The 15,533-nt window shown below is 43.4% G+C and overlaps 1 protein-coding gene across 1 annotated transcript in view; it reads left to right on the plus strand.

Annotated features, from left to right (window-relative positions):
- Nucleotides 1-15,288, plus strand: part of esf1 (ESF1, nucleolar pre-rRNA processing protein, homolog (S. cerevisiae)) — a 57,125-nt gene extending 41,837 nt beyond the window's left edge. Inside the window, exons 11-14 of the mRNA XM_055638907.1 lie at nt 7,578-7,659; nt 10,605-10,696; nt 13,445-13,594; nt 14,862-15,288. Coding sequence (XP_055494882.1) covers nt 7,578-7,659; nt 10,605-10,696; nt 13,445-13,594; nt 14,862-15,158 — 621 coding nt within the window. The 3' untranslated portion in view covers nt 15,159-15,288. The remainder of the gene's footprint in view (nt 1-7,577; nt 7,660-10,604; nt 10,697-13,444; nt 13,595-14,861) is intronic.
- The last annotated feature ends 245 nt before the right edge of the window (nt 15,289-15,533 follow it).

The raw sequence follows: 15,533 nt of genomic DNA on the forward strand, positions 1-15,533 counted from the left end.
TACTGAATGAGGGGAATAGAAATAAAATACTAGGGGGAACCTCCCTGATCACATCAACTAAATTGGGAGCATCTGTTTAACATATAGTGTAAAATATAAGACCTGTGATGTTGCATAAATTGCTAATGCACTGGAGTGTCAAGCCAGAGTTTGTCCTTGAGCCTCTTTAGACTGTCAAGATACTGCATGGAAACAGGTCCTTCGGCCCACCGAGTCCGTGCCGACCAGCGATCACTAACACTACCCCACACTCTGGGGCCAACTTACGATTTTACTGAAGCCAATTAAACTACAAACCTGTACGTCTTTGGAGTGTGGGAGGAAATCGGAGCACCCAGAGAAAACCCACGTGGTCACAGGGAGAACGTCCAAACTCCGTACAGACGGCACCCGTGGTCGGCATCGAACCTGGGTTGCTGGCACTGTAAGGGAGCAACTCTATGGCTGTGCCACTGTGCCGTCCTTCACTCCACCACTGTGCCACCCCCAAATTGACTCTTGACCTACTGAGAGGTGATGGAGGGATGATTATGGCTGCATTAACATGCAGATGTTGTTACAGTGGTGCACCCCGTAATCCATGCACTCATTTCTGGAATCATCCGTGGGCTGGTATTTATGTATCACTGACCCGTGAGTATTGACAGCCCCAGGAATGCTGTGAAAAATAACTATTCGCTTGTTCTGAAGTTTCCATTTTCCCCATCACCAGACGCACCTATTTCCAGATTTTCTTTCTAAGAGGAAAGTTTTAGCGGAAGAGACAAACAACGGTTCTTAGATTGGAACATTGATGTGGTTCACTGATAGTTTAGCTCACCGATAGTTGTACAATTTGCCCAGCAGAAGGTGAAGAGAATCTGTCTTCTGGAAGATGGAGACACAAGAAACTGTAGTTGTAGGAACTGCAAATGCTAGCAGACCATCTCAGATTCAATTTAATTTAATTTTAATTGTCATTGTCAGTGTACAGTACAGAGACAACGAAATGCATTAAGACAACGAAATGCATTAGACAACGAAATGCATTAGACAACGAAATGTTAAATTCATCGTGCTGACTTGGGGACAAAGGGACAAACTGCAGTGGTAACTCAGTGGGTCAGGCAGCATATCTGGAGAACATGGTTCGGTGACATTTCAGGTTGGAACTGAAGAATGTCCTGACCCAAAACGTTAACTATCCATGTTCCCCAAAGATGCTGCTTGACCCACTTACGCACTTCTGTCCTTCTGGAAGTCAGTTTACTTGTGCAGTGTGCATATACTGGTGCTTCTTATTCCTGCGTATGGCGTGCACAGCCTAAAGTTGTAGGACAACTTGTTCTATTTGATCTTATTTGATTGTGCAACGCCAGGTTGATTGCATTCGTCGAAACAGGGTGGACCACGTGAAGGTTGCAATCTTCCACCCCATACTGGTGCTTTCTAGTCTTTAGTGAAGCTTCTTGTACAGGCTGGGGTACAAAGTGGTACCAGAACAGTTTACATTCAAAATCAAAGTGTATGCAGGGAAACATCTTTGAATTACTTCCAGAATAACAATCACTAATTTTATGGCTCAAGTGCCTTTTGAAATTTATTCTTTTGAGTTGTATTCCTTGTGTCCCAGGCATGTGTGTATAAAACCATGAGGGGGATTAATAAGGTGCATAGGTTTAAGGTGAGAGGGGAAAGATTTAATAGGAACCCGAGGCCCAACCTTTTCACTTGGAGGATGGTGGGTATATGGAATGAGCTGCCAGATAAGATAGTTGAGGCAGGTGCAATAACATTTAAAAGACATTTGGACAGGTACATGGATCGGAAAGGCTTAGAATGATGTGGACCAAATGCGAGAAAATGGGACTAGCATAGATGGGGCATCTTGGTCGGCATGGTCAAGTTGGGCCGAAGGTCTGGTTTCCGTGCTCTATGACTCTGACTCTCTATGTATACAATTAAATCTGTAGAACATAAGTTATAGCCACTTTCAAAAAGAACTAGTGTTCAGAAATGCAAATCAAATGGTGACCTGGGTATGGTTAGGTAATGAAATTTGACCTTATAGAATTTGCAAAACTACCCTGTAATATGAGATATGGAATGAAAAAGGCAATAAATAAACATAAATTGTCTTTCAATTTGTATTTCTGGAGGCATGCACTGGTAATGTGACTTTGCGTTGTGGAAAATTGCAATACAGACTATTTTCTGGGAATACCAACTCCCTGTAAATGCAGAGGACACTTATTATTTTTTTTTAATTACTTCAAATATATCTGTGATCTCTGCAGCTTTTAGTTAATATAATTTAATAATATAGAATGATTAATTTAACAGATAGTGATTATCTGATCAGTTTGGATGGTAGAGTTATTTTTTCATACTGCAGTATGACGTTTAGTTTAATTTGCCATCTGCATTTACAGAAGAGGGAAAGAGATGATGAATGGGTTGTAGGATTTATTGTCACATAACTGACTGCGCTCTTTAAGTTAGATCTTACTGCAAATCTGTGTGATATATTTGTCAAAATTAATGTGCATCTGGGCTGAATGATGTGTCGGATCTACTGTCTAGAATTCTGTTAACTTTCATGTCTGGCTTTTACAGAGAGGGAAAGCTTAACCTTCATTTATATTTTAAAATATGAATTAACCCTTTCTTCCTACTGTCTGTGGAATTCTCTGCCTCAGAGGGCGGTGGAGGCAGATTCTCTGGATGCTTTCAAGAGAAAGCTAGCTAGGGCTCTTTAAAAATAGCGGAGTCAGGGAATGTGGGGAGAAGGCAGGAACGGGGTACTGATTGGAGATGATCAGCCATGATCACATTGAATGGTGGTGCTGGCTCGAAGGGCCGAATGGCCTACTCCTGCACCTATTGTCTATTGTCTATAAATAAATGTAGCTCTTTTTGAGATGTGTAGGAAGGAACTGAAGATGCTGGTTTAAATCGATGATACGCACAAAAAGCCGGGATAGGCGACAGAGAAGGAATGGGTGACGTTTCGGGTCGAGACTCTTCTTCAGACTGATGTCAGGGGAGTGGGAGGCACATATAAGGATATGTATAGATAAGGAAGTATAAGGTGTGAAACCAGGACAAAGGGAATGTAGATCAAGGAAAATATAGACTAGATCATTGTTATATGGGAGAAGGTAACAAAGCAAACAGATAAAATTTTTAAGAAGGAACTGCAGATACTGGAAAATCGAAGGTAGACAAAAATGCTGGAGAAACTGAGCGGGTGAGGCAGCATCTATGGAGCAAAGGGAATAGGCGGAAACAGTAAGACTTTGTCCGGTTTTTACACCTTACACGTCCTTATCTATACACTTCCTTATCTATATCTCCCACTCCTCGACATCACTCTGAAGAAGGATCTCGACCCGAAACGTCACCCCTTCCTTCTCTCCAGTGATGATGCCTGTCCCGCTGAGTTACTCCAGTATTTTGTGTCTAACTTAGCTCTTTTTGAGAACTATGAATATTTAAGGAATATGCAGGTTTCTTTTACCTAAAACTACTTGCTCTTTCCTCGATTGTGGTTAGTTTGGAATTATACTAGAGACAAATTAAAAAACAAACGTGCACAGACCACGTTTGTATTTGATACTCTCCTATAGCCTCCATTAGTTAACGACGTGGAAATTTGAATATATTAATATTTTTGGCAGCTTTATAGCTTCAGATGTTTAAAATAAAAATTAAGTTTTCTTGACAGCTGAACTGCCAAATAGAATCCAGATGGAGAGGTTGGCCTTTCAGTTAATACTCTCAATTATAGGGACGGATATTAACAGTAGTTGTTTGAACTACAGCAATAAAAAATAAGTTTCTGTTTCTTCCATGTAGAAATCCATGTAGAAATATATAACTTAAAGAGGTCTAACAAGTTACTGTTATATCTCTTTAAAGATTTGGTGGCAAAAACGGGAAAGCAGACTATTATCTAAATGGTGGCAGATTGGGAAAGGGGGAGATGCAGCGAGACCTGGGTGTCATGGTACACCAGTCATTGAAGGTAGGCATGCAAGTGCAGCAGGCAGTAAAGAAAGCGAATGGTATGTTAGATTTCATTGCAAAAGGATTTGAGTATAGGAGCAGGGAGGTTCTACTGCAGTTGTACAGGGTCTTGGTGAGACCACACCTGGAGTATTGCGTACAGTTTTGGTCTCCAAATCTGAGGAAGGACATTATTGCCATAGAGGGAGTGCAGAGAAGGTTCACCAGACTGATTCCTGGGATGTCAGGACTGTCTTATGAAGAAAGACTGGATAGACTTGGTTTTATACTCTCTAGAATTTAGGAGACTGAGGGGAGATCTTATAGAAACTTACAAAATTCTTAAGGGGTTGGACAGGCTAGATGCAAGAAGATTGTTCCCGATGTTGGGGAAGTCCAGGACAAGGGGTCACAGCTTAAGGATAAGGGGGAAATCCTTTAAAACCGAGATGAGAAGAACTTTTTTCACACAGAGAGTGGTGAATCTGGAACTCTCTGCCACAGAGGGTAGTTGAGGCCAGTTCATTGGCTATATTTAAGAGGGAGTTAGATGTGGCCCTTCTGGCTAAGGGGATCAGGGGGTATGGAGAGAAGGCAGGTACGGGATACTGAGTTGGATGATCAGCCATGATCATATTGAATGGCGGTGCAGGCTCGAAGGGCCGAATGGCCTACTCCTGCACCTAATTTCTATGTTTCTAATACACTGCAATTGTTTGCACAATGCTGAGGTTAATATCGATTTTTTGAATTGGTGTTCGGTGACTTTAATAAGATTTTTTTTTGAGGTGGCCGCAGATATACATATTTTCTGCCTTCATTTGTCGCCTTACGAATAAAATGTAGTGGTTCTGCTTCATCAAAAAAAAAAAATGATCTTTCACAGGATGAGACCAATTCAAATACCCAACTCCTGCTTAAGGGCCTGTCCCACTTTCACGACCTAATTCACAACCTTTTTTACTCATGGACATTTTTCATCTTGCTAGAAAAAAACACCACGAGTACCTACGACTAGCATCACTTCCTGCTACGGCCTACCTACGACCCCCTACCACCTCCTACGACCTCGTGACGACCATGCTACGAGTATGAGTCAAGGGCAAACTCGGCAGAGGTCGTGAAAGTTGGGAAGGCCCTTAAGCAGGAGTTGGGTATTTGAATTGGTCTCATCCTGTGAAAGTCCCATTTAGGACTGAGAGGAGGAAAAATATTTTCACCCAGAGAGTTGTGAATCTGTGGTATTCTCTGCCACAGAAGGCAGTGGAGGCCAATTCACTGGATGTATTCAAGAGAGATATAGCTCTTTGGGTTAAGGTAATCAAGGGATATATGGAGAAAGCAAGAACAGCGTACTGATTTTGGATGATCATATTGAATGGCGGTGCTGGCTGGAAGGGCCGAATGGCCTACTCCTGCATTTATTTTCTATGTTCTATTTCCAGATTTTACTATGGGCAAGATCTTTCACAGGTCTTTGACATATTAAATCGCTTTGGACCAATTTTTCTATTTTTTTTTAAGTAGATGCTTATTTTTAATTTGTTAAAGTAAAAACACACACACACTATTTTAAAACACTTAAATTAACTTATTAAAAGCTCTAAACTTGCCCTACCAGTGGTGTAGTGTTTCATCCTTTCATTTTTTTTATGGGCTCATGGGACTTGCCCCGGAATAATCTGGTGTAGGTTCACTGCAAAGTTTTCCCAGTCTCAGATCTTGAAAATGTGTGGAAGTTACAACTACTCTGTTGGACCCTTGGGAATTCTTCCAGGATATTCCCTGGACTGTGCTCTACTAAATGGATCGGCTGCATTGCAGTCTCCGCTTGGGAGGAGTCCAATTACAGGCTTGTATGCCAACAGATCCATGCTGATCTGAGCAGGAGGTTGCTTTTTGAACATTGACCATTGAGAAAAATCACGCAAGCACGGGTCACTGAATGTTATGGGCCAGCCGCACTTAGGCGATTTTTTTAGGCGACTTTCGGCGAATACGACAATGGAATTCACCGATCGGTCAGCACCGTTGACAACCTATGTCACCTGGCGACAACCTACGACATTGTGGCAACAACCCACGACAACACAAAGCACAAGGCATTGGGGGTTCAGTATTGATGTTGATAGAGAACTGGCTGGCAAACAGGAAGCAAAGAGTAGGAGTAAACGGGTCCTTTTCACAATGGCAGGCAGTGACTAGTGGGGTACCCCAAGGCTCAGTACTGGGACCCCAGCTATTTACAATATATATTAATGATCTGGATGAGGGAATTGAAGGCAATATCTCCAAGTTTGCGGATGACACTAAGCTGGGGGGCAGTGTTAGCTGTGAGGAGGATGCTAGGAGACTGCAGGGTGACTTGGATAGGCTGGGTGAGTGGGCAAATGTTTGGCAGATGCAGTATAATGTGGATAAATGTGAGGTTATCCATTTTGGTGGCAAAACAGGAAAGCAGACTATTATCTAAATGGTGGCCGATTGGGAAAGGGGAGATGCAGCGAGACCTGGGTGTCATGGTACACCAGTCATTGAAGGTAGGCATGCAGGTGCAGCAGGCAGTAAAGAAAGCGAATGGTATGTTAGCTTTCATTGCAAAAGGATTTGAGTATAGGAGCAGAGAGGTTCTACTGCAGTTGTACAGGGTCTTGGTGAGACCACACCTGGAGTATTGCGTACAGTTTTGGTCTCCAAATCTCAGGAAGGACTATTGCCATAGAGGGAGTGCAGAGACGGTTCACCAGACTGATTCCTGGGATGTCAGGACTGTCTTATGAAGAAAGACTGGATAGACTTGGTTTATACTCTCTAGAATTTAGAAGATTGAGAGGGGATCTTATAGAAACGTACAAAATTCTTAAGGGGTTGGACAGGCTAGATGCAGGAAGATTGTTCCCGATGTTAGGGAAGTCCAGGACAAGGGGTCACAGCTTAAGGATAAAGGGGAAATCCTTTAAAACCGAGATGAGAAGAACTTTTTTCACGCAGAGAGTGGTGAATCTCTGGAACTCTCTGCCACAGAGGGTTGAGGCCAGTTCATTGGCTATATTTAAGAGGGAGTTAGATGTGGCCCTTGTGGCTAAGGGGATCAGGGGGTATGGAGAGAAGGCAGGTACGGGATACTGAGTTGGATGATCAGCCATGATCATATTGAATGGCGGTGCAGGCTCGAAGGGCCGAATGGCCTACTCCTGCACCTAATTTCTATGTTTCTAACACCTACGTCAAGCTACGCTCATTGGCATCAACCCCACGGTCGCCACTGTTTCCGAAAAATGTTCAACATGTTGAAAATCCTGCGGCGACCAGAAAGACGCTATGACTCTTTGGGTGACTGAGGAGACCACTCACGACCCGAAACGTCACCTATTCCTTCGCTCCATAGATGCTGCTGCACCCGCTGAGTTTCTCCAGCATTTTTGTCTACCTGCGGTTTTTCCAGCATCCGCAGTTCCTTCTTAAACAACTCCCTTGTGTAGTATTATTTGAAATTTGGCCACGTTCATATTCTGTTACATAGCATGTGTTTTTTTGCAATTAATCTAATTTCTCATGGAAAATAATTTAATATATTTTTCTCTTTGTAGGCAGAGGAATTGAGTGACGACGAGGTTCCAGCTGATGTAGATTTGAGTGAATCCTTCTTCACAGATGAACTGGGGCAGTCGGGTAAGTTGCTTTGTACTTCGATGCATTTATAGCTAATATAACAATAAATGTGTGCTATAAAGGCAGAACAAGTCATTTAACTGCGATTACAGTGATGGTTCTAGTAACTCCTCACTATCCATCGAAGTCAAGAGCTTCAAATTCCTGGGCGTGCACATCTCTGTCCTGGTCTGAGAACACTAATGCAATTATCAAGAAAGCTCATCAGCGCCTCTACTTCCTGAGAAGATTACGGAGAGTCGGTTTGTCAAGGAAGACTCTCTCTAACTTCTACAGGTGCACAGTAGAGAGCATGCTGACCGGTTGCATCGTGGCTTGGTTTGGCAATTTGAGCGCCCTGGAGAGGAAAAGACTACAAAAAGTAGTAAACACTGCCCGGTCCATCATCGGCTCTGACCTTCCTTCCATCAAGGGGATTTATCGCAGTCGCTGCCTCAAAAAGGCTGGCAGTATCATCAAAGACCCACACCATCCTGGCCACACACTCATCTCCCTGCTACCTTCAGGTAGATGGTACAGGAGCCTGAAGACTGCAACGAAGGAATAGATGATGTTTTGGGTCGAGACCCTTCTTCAGACTGATGTGGGGGTGGTGGGGACAGGGTAGAAGAAAGGCGGAGAGAGTGGGCTGTGGGAGAGCTGGGAAGGGGAGGGGAAAGTGGGAGAAAGCAAGGGCTACCTGAAATTGGAGGTCAATGCTCATACCGCTGGGGTGTAAACTACCCAAGCGAAATATGAGGTGCTACTCCTCCAATTTATGGTGGGACTCATTCTGGCCATGGAGGAGGCCCCGGACAGAAAGGTCGGATTCGGAATGGGAGGGGAAGTTGGTGCTGAGCCACCGGGAGATCAGGTTGGTTATTGCGAGTCCCGAAACGTCACCCATTCCTTCTCTCCAGAGATGCTGCCTGTCCCGCTGAGTTACTCCAGCATTTTGTGTCTACCTTCAACCCATTACCTGCCAGGTGTTGTCCTGCCCCTCCTCTCTTCCTGCTTTCTTCCCTCCCCACGTCCCGCGATCAGCCTCAAGATGGGTCACAAACCAAAACATCACCTCCATGTTCTCCAGAGATGATGCCCATGTTCCTATATCACAATATTTTATCATTTAATCTAAGTTAATGTTTCAGGAGTAGCATTTAGTAATATGTGATGGTTTTGAATTCAGTGATCAATTAATAACATTAATAGAAAATCCTAGATAAAATTCTACAGGAGAAACTATTCAAAATTGCTTTCTATTTACATTTTAAAACCTACTCTAATCATGTAACCAAACTTAATTTTAAAAAGTATTACGATTCAGTTACACGCAGATGTTAAAAAAACATAAGGCTATCATCTAACTCTTGAAGCCAGCTGTGCAATTTATTAATATCATGGTTGATCTTCGACCAACAGTCTGCTCATATCCCTGGATTCCTTCATGCCCAGATATCTATCAATATGTTTTGAATGCACAGAATGCCTGAACCTTCACAGCCTGCCAGTCAGAGAACTTCAAAGGTTCACCAGACTTCAAGTCGGAGGAGCAAAATCTCATCTCGATCCTAAAGGGCCTATTCCTTGTTCTGGCCCTGTACTCCCCTGTTGGCCAAAGTTGACACCAAAACACTATATCTAATTGTTTGTGCACATCGGGTTGATTGCATTCGTCGAAGCAGGGTGGACCACGTGAAGGTTGCAATCTCCCACTGCAAGCAATGACTAACCCTGAACAGAATCCACACCCTCCATGCAAGAACAGCCCATCACCTGCATAAGTGGGGGATAACAGACAGCCCTGCTTGCGACTGCGGACATCCAGACCACACCATCCCACACATCGTGAATCACTGCCCATTGAGGCTTTTCCCTGGTGGCATCAAAGCCGTCCTACCCAGTCTGGTTATCTACCCTTGGCCTACAACTTTAGCCTGTCCTCGCCATACGCAAGAAGAAGAAGAAGACTCTGCTAGAACAAACATCTTCCGTGCATCAGACCCGTCAGGCCCTTTAAGAATTCTATGTAATTTTGTTTTCCAAACACTAGAAGATACAGTCCCAACGTTCTCATTTTGCAGAGCAGCCTTCATTGGAACCAGTCCAGTAAATCTTCACTCCACTCATTCTATCAACTGCATCCTTTCCAGCTGAAGAGATCAAAACCATTCACAATATTTCAGCTGCAATATCAGAAAGGCTTTCCATAATTGCATTATGCCTTTATTTCTCCTGCATTCAAACCTTCTCGTGATGAAGGCGAATGTGTTGTTTCCCTCTATCATTAGTAAAATATAAAATTCTTAAGGGATTGGACAGGCTAGATGCCAGAATAATATTCCCGATGTTGGGGGAGTCCAGAACCTGGGGTCACAGTTTAAGAATAAGGGGTCGGCCATTTAGGACTGAGAGGCAGGAAAAACATTTTCACCCAGAGAGTTGTGAATCTGTGGTATTCTCTGCCACAGAAGGCAGTGGAGGCCAATTCACTGGATGTATTCAAGAGAGAGTTATATATAGCTCTTTGGGTTAAGGTAATCAAGGGATATATGGAGAAAGCAAGAACAGCGTACTGATTTTGGATGATCATATTGAATGGCGGTGCTGGCTGGAAGGGCCGAATGGCCTACTCCTGCATCTATTTTCTATGTTCTATTTCCTGTACCAATGTGGAGAATTTTTCCACATTGTATCTCATTTGCAATGTTCCCGCCCTTCACTCAGCTTGTCGATTTCACCATGAAGTCACAAAATGTGTACAAAACTACAAAAATCTAAATTATTTCATGATTATTTACATTTTAGTTCTATTCAAGAGGACTGCGTTTGTGCCTTCCTAAAGGGATGTTGTGCAATGGAATTGTTTCCTATTTAGTAACATCTTGCTTGATTTTGCATTTTTTTGATGTGCAAACGATATTAACTATATCATCACGTTTTTCCCTGATGTATTTCTTCTCTAGCACCACAGCTGAAGAAAGCGAGCAAAAAGATCCAAAGGTCCAAGAATAAACCATTGACGCCAGAAGATGAAGCCAATTTAGAGAAAGAAAAGGTAAAAAACGGCTCGGGAATTAAAAATATGCTCTCTGCAGTGAATATTATTATGCAATTGAGATATTTTCAATGATAGATACTGCTAGGCCAAAATATCTTGCTGCTGGAAATTAAGAGGAAGATTTGCTTCCCCTTTTTCTATATTAAAGTTTATCTGTAACCAGTGCCAATCAGTTAAGGGCCTGTCCCATTTGCGCGTCACGCAGATGGCGTGCTAAGATTTTGTACATCACAAAGTCTTGCGCGGCCACGCGTCACTGCCTATGTCATCACGCACTATGCGTGTGTAATGTGCACCATCCGCACATCCCTTTATTCTTAAATAGCGCATTTATATGGTTACTATTTGTAGAACTTTGTTGCATTGTGAAAAGTGGCAGCTTTGGACAAAGCAATCGGGTGTGTATCGTGATACATTTTTAATTTAGTTTATTATTATCACGTGTAACAACTCCGAGATACAGTGAAAAGCTTTTGTTTGCGTGCTATCCAGTCAAAAAAAGACTATACGTGAATACGATCAAGCCATCCAAAGTGCAAAGATTAAAGGTACAACATTTAGTGCAAGGACGTAACATTGAAATCCAATAAAGTCCCATTATAGAAAATTTAAAGATCTCCAATGAGGTAGATGGAATGTCACAATCACACCAGCTTGTGAGCAGACCATTCAATTGCCCGATAACAGCTGAGATGAAGACAAAATCTAATGCTCATCTCGAGGATACACTTCACCATGGTGTGTGGCATTGGTGTCATGCTAAATGGCATAAACTTTCAATAGGTCTGGCATTTCTTAAAGCCAGAGACAATCAGCCGCTGCAGAATTCTATTATCGTAATGTCACAAGTGATAGGGGTAGAATTAGGCCATTCGGCCCATCAAGTCCCCTCCGCCATTCAATCATGGCTGATCTATCTCTTCCTCCTCACCCCATTCTCCTGCCTTCTCCCTGTGACCAATAACAATATGTGACTTTGGGCCCGGCATGCTCTACTGAGTCGGTACTATCAAGCCAGGGGGCCAACACGAGTTCAACTAGGGATGCAATGGGCAAGCAAGGTGAGGTGTCAATGAAGGAGTTCCCCGGTCAAGATCTTAAACATTTATTCCCTCCCCCACCAGTGCACGGTGGCTGCAATGTGGGGCATCTGCAAAATGCACAGCTGCTTATGTGCATTGCCAGCACGTCCGCCATCATGAAGAGCCAAGCCAGGAGGTGTACGGGGGTACCACCCTCACAAAAGTTTCCTCTAAAATTTGCACAGAATTCTACGGTGCTTTTAACACCAACCGGCCTGCACTGCTGGGGAGCAAACTGACAAAGATGCGGGTGGATGCTCCATTGGTGTCCTGGATCACCAACTACCTGACTGGACGACCACAGTATGTCAGGGTACAGAGCTGTGTCTCAGACAAGGTAGTGGGCAACACAGGGGCCCCACAGATGACTAGTCCTCTCTCCGTTCTCTCTCCCTTCCTGTTCGCCATATCCACCTTCGCCCACAATACCTGCCACCTGCAGAAGTATTCGGATTACTCTGCATTTGTGGGCTGCATCAGTGAGGGGAGAGAAGCTGAATACAGAGGTGTTGTCAACAACTTGTCGAGTGGTGTGGGCAGAGTCACCTGAAGCTCAACACCGACAAGACTAAGGAGTTAGTGGTGGACATTAGGAGGAGAGGAACACCCCTGTCCCCTGTCTCCATCAATGATGTGGATGTGCAGTTTACCAAGAGGTAAAAGAAGACTAAAATACTGGAGAAACTCAGCGGGTGAGGCAGCATCTACGGAGCGAAGGAATAAACTGGACTGGTCCAGGAACGCTGAGGTGCAGTGTAAGAAGGGACAGAGCCGTCTGTACTTCCTGAGGAGGCTCCGCTCTTTCAACGTCTGCAGTAAGATGCAGCAGATGTCCTATCAATCGATGGTGGCCAGTGCCATCTTCTACGGTGTCATGTGCTGGGGCAGCAGGGGGAGGGCCGTGGACACCAACAAGAATCAAGCTCATCAGGAAGGCTGGCTCCATCCTGGGGGTGGAGTTGGATTCACGGGAGGTGGGGGTCTTGGAAGGGAGGATGCTCGTCAAACTGTGGAGCATCCTGGACAATACAGCTCACCCCCTCCATGACACATTGGTCAACCTGAGGAGCATCTTCAACAAAGGTTCGGCACGGACTTGTAGGGCCGAGATGGCCTGTTTCCGTGCTGTAATTGTTATATGGTTAAAAGACTGGTTCCAATAGATGCAGGATAGAACGCCACAGGATATCCTTCCCTGCGGCTATCAAATGATACAACTCCTCCCCCTTCTGTCGTGGGGTGGGCTGACTCCCTCCCCCCCCCCCCCCCCCCCCAACTCCCCAATCTTTGCACATCCCCAATCCTGAACTTTCCAATCGTCACTTGAATTTCATGTTTCATGTATCTTTGTTGTGTTTTATGACTGTGGCAGACTTATTTCCCTCCTGGGATCAATAAAGTTCCATCGTATTTGTAGAAAACTGATGATAAATCCATGTGGAGGTTTGGAATATTGATGAAACTGAAAAGTGAATAGGATTTATAGGAACATAAATGCTCGCTAAGTACACTTGGTTTAACATTGGTGTCCGTGGCATCCAAATCCTCCATCTCCGATCTCTGATATCGGCATCTTTTGCCTTAAATAAGATTTACAAATCCTTACTTTCTTTTGTGAGTAAAATGTTTGGAGACCTTACTTTGCTTAATGTGTCATGATCAGGCAGAAATGGCCTTGCTGATGATGGATGATGAAGAGGAAGACCGAAGACATTTTAATTATGACAAAATAGTGGAACAACAGAATCTTAGCAAGATGAAAAAGAAGAAACTTATTAAAAAGCAAGAGCTCCTTGGAAAAGACAACTTCCAGGTAATTATTCATTTAATTCCACCCATTATGTATTTTAGGGTTCTTAACAGAAGGGAAGGATGAAACACTGCAAACTCAGATGATATTTTTTTTAATGGTATTTGGCTGAAAACTTGATGCCACGAGGCTTGAGTAAAGAGGATGTTGGCATGAACTCAAGGGTCTGAGCTGCAGGGAGAGGTTGAGTAGGCTGGGACTCTATTCCATGGAGCGCAGAAGGATGAGGGGCGATCTTATAGAGGTGTATAAAATCATGAAAGGAATAATTGGGTAGATGCACAGAGTCTCTTCCTCAGAGCAGGGTAATCGAGGACCAGAGGACATAGGTTTAAGGTGAAAGGGGAAAAGATTTAATAGGAACCTGAGGGATAACTTTTACACTATGATGAAGAGGAAGACCAAAAACATTTTAATTATGAAAAAACAGAATCTTAGCAAGAAGAAACTAATTAAAAAGAAGGACTCCTTGAAAAAGACATCTTCTGGGCAATTATTTATTTAATATCCGCTGTTTTGGATTTTGGGTTTTTAAAGGAGAAAACAAACTCACATTATAATTTTGGGCATGGGCCCTAGCTACCCCTGCCTCTTTGTAGGGTACAATCCTTGTTTGAGGCGTACAGTGGCCCTATCCCGAACTCTATCGCCACTACATTGGTGCTACCTCCTGCATCCACACATTCCCCTTAAGAATTTGGAAATTGGGTAATTGTGAGGAAAGAACTTCTAAATGGTGACTTAGATTCAGAGTGATACAGCGTGAAAACAGGCCCTTCAGCCCAACTTGTTCACCCCGGCCAACATGTCCCACCTACACGTCCCATTTGCCTGCGTTTGGCCCAAATCCTCAGAATATAAAAGGCAGAATGTAAAAGGCATCAATTGTATTAAAGCCCCCAATGTATTGTCTGGGGGCAGGGGCTATGTGGCCATAATTGAGTTATTTTCAAAGATTCAAACTTTTCAGTCCTATCACAATGGAGATCACTGGCAAGATTGAGGTTGCCTTATTTTTTGTCATGTAAGTAAGTTTATTGGCCAAGTATTCACATACAAGGAATTTGCCTTGGTGCTCCGCCTACAAGTAGCAACATGACATACAGTGACAGTTACGAATGACTCAGAAAACACTAAACATTAATAATAATAAAACATTCATGATAAAACACCATTGATCAAGCATGTGAACCAACAAAATGTATTACGTGGTAAGGCTATGTGAAATGAGATTTAGGATTACATGTTTAAGAAAGTGTTTTTCTTGCAGGTGGACGTTACTGACCCTCGGTTTCGAGCCATTTATTCTTCACATCATTTCAATCTGGACCCTTCAGACCCCGGTTTTAAGAAGACTAATGCCACACAGTCTTTTCTGCAAGAGAAGTCAAGACAGAGACAAGAGCAGCAGAAGCAGGCAGCATCTCTTGCGGGAAAGAGTGAGATTTCTGGAGAGGAAACGGTGACTGTCAAGAAACCTGTAGACCATGGACTTTCCTTACTTGTAAAATCAGTGAAAGCAAAAACAGAACAATTTCAAGCCCGAAAGAAACAAAAAGTTGTCTAACACAACCTGTGAACAAAGATGGAAATCATTTTTAATTTGAAATATTCCTCTAAGTTTTGAGTGTGTACATTTGTGATATTGCATGGAATCAAGTGTATGAAAAGTAAATTTTTGGGATAATTTTAAATCTGCAAGAGTTCAATGTGTATCTTCTTCTTTCGTATGGCCATGCACAGCCTAAAGTTGTAGACCAAGGGTAGACATCCAGGTCAGGACAGCATCAGTTACTGGGTGGTTTTCTTTGATGCAACATCATTGACGCAAGCATAATACACGCATGGCGCGTGGTGAGACATGGTGGCATAGGCTGTGATGCGCGGTTGTGCTCACCGCACCTGGATTTTGGGGTTCTCGAAATCCTCGCGCACCACCAGC

The sequence above is a fragment of the Leucoraja erinacea genome, chromosome 8 (assembly GCF_028641065.1).
Source record: "Leucoraja erinacea ecotype New England chromosome 8, Leri_hhj_1, whole genome shotgun sequence".
Classification (NCBI taxonomy): Eukaryota; Metazoa; Chordata; class Chondrichthyes; order Rajiformes; family Rajidae; genus Leucoraja; species Leucoraja erinaceus.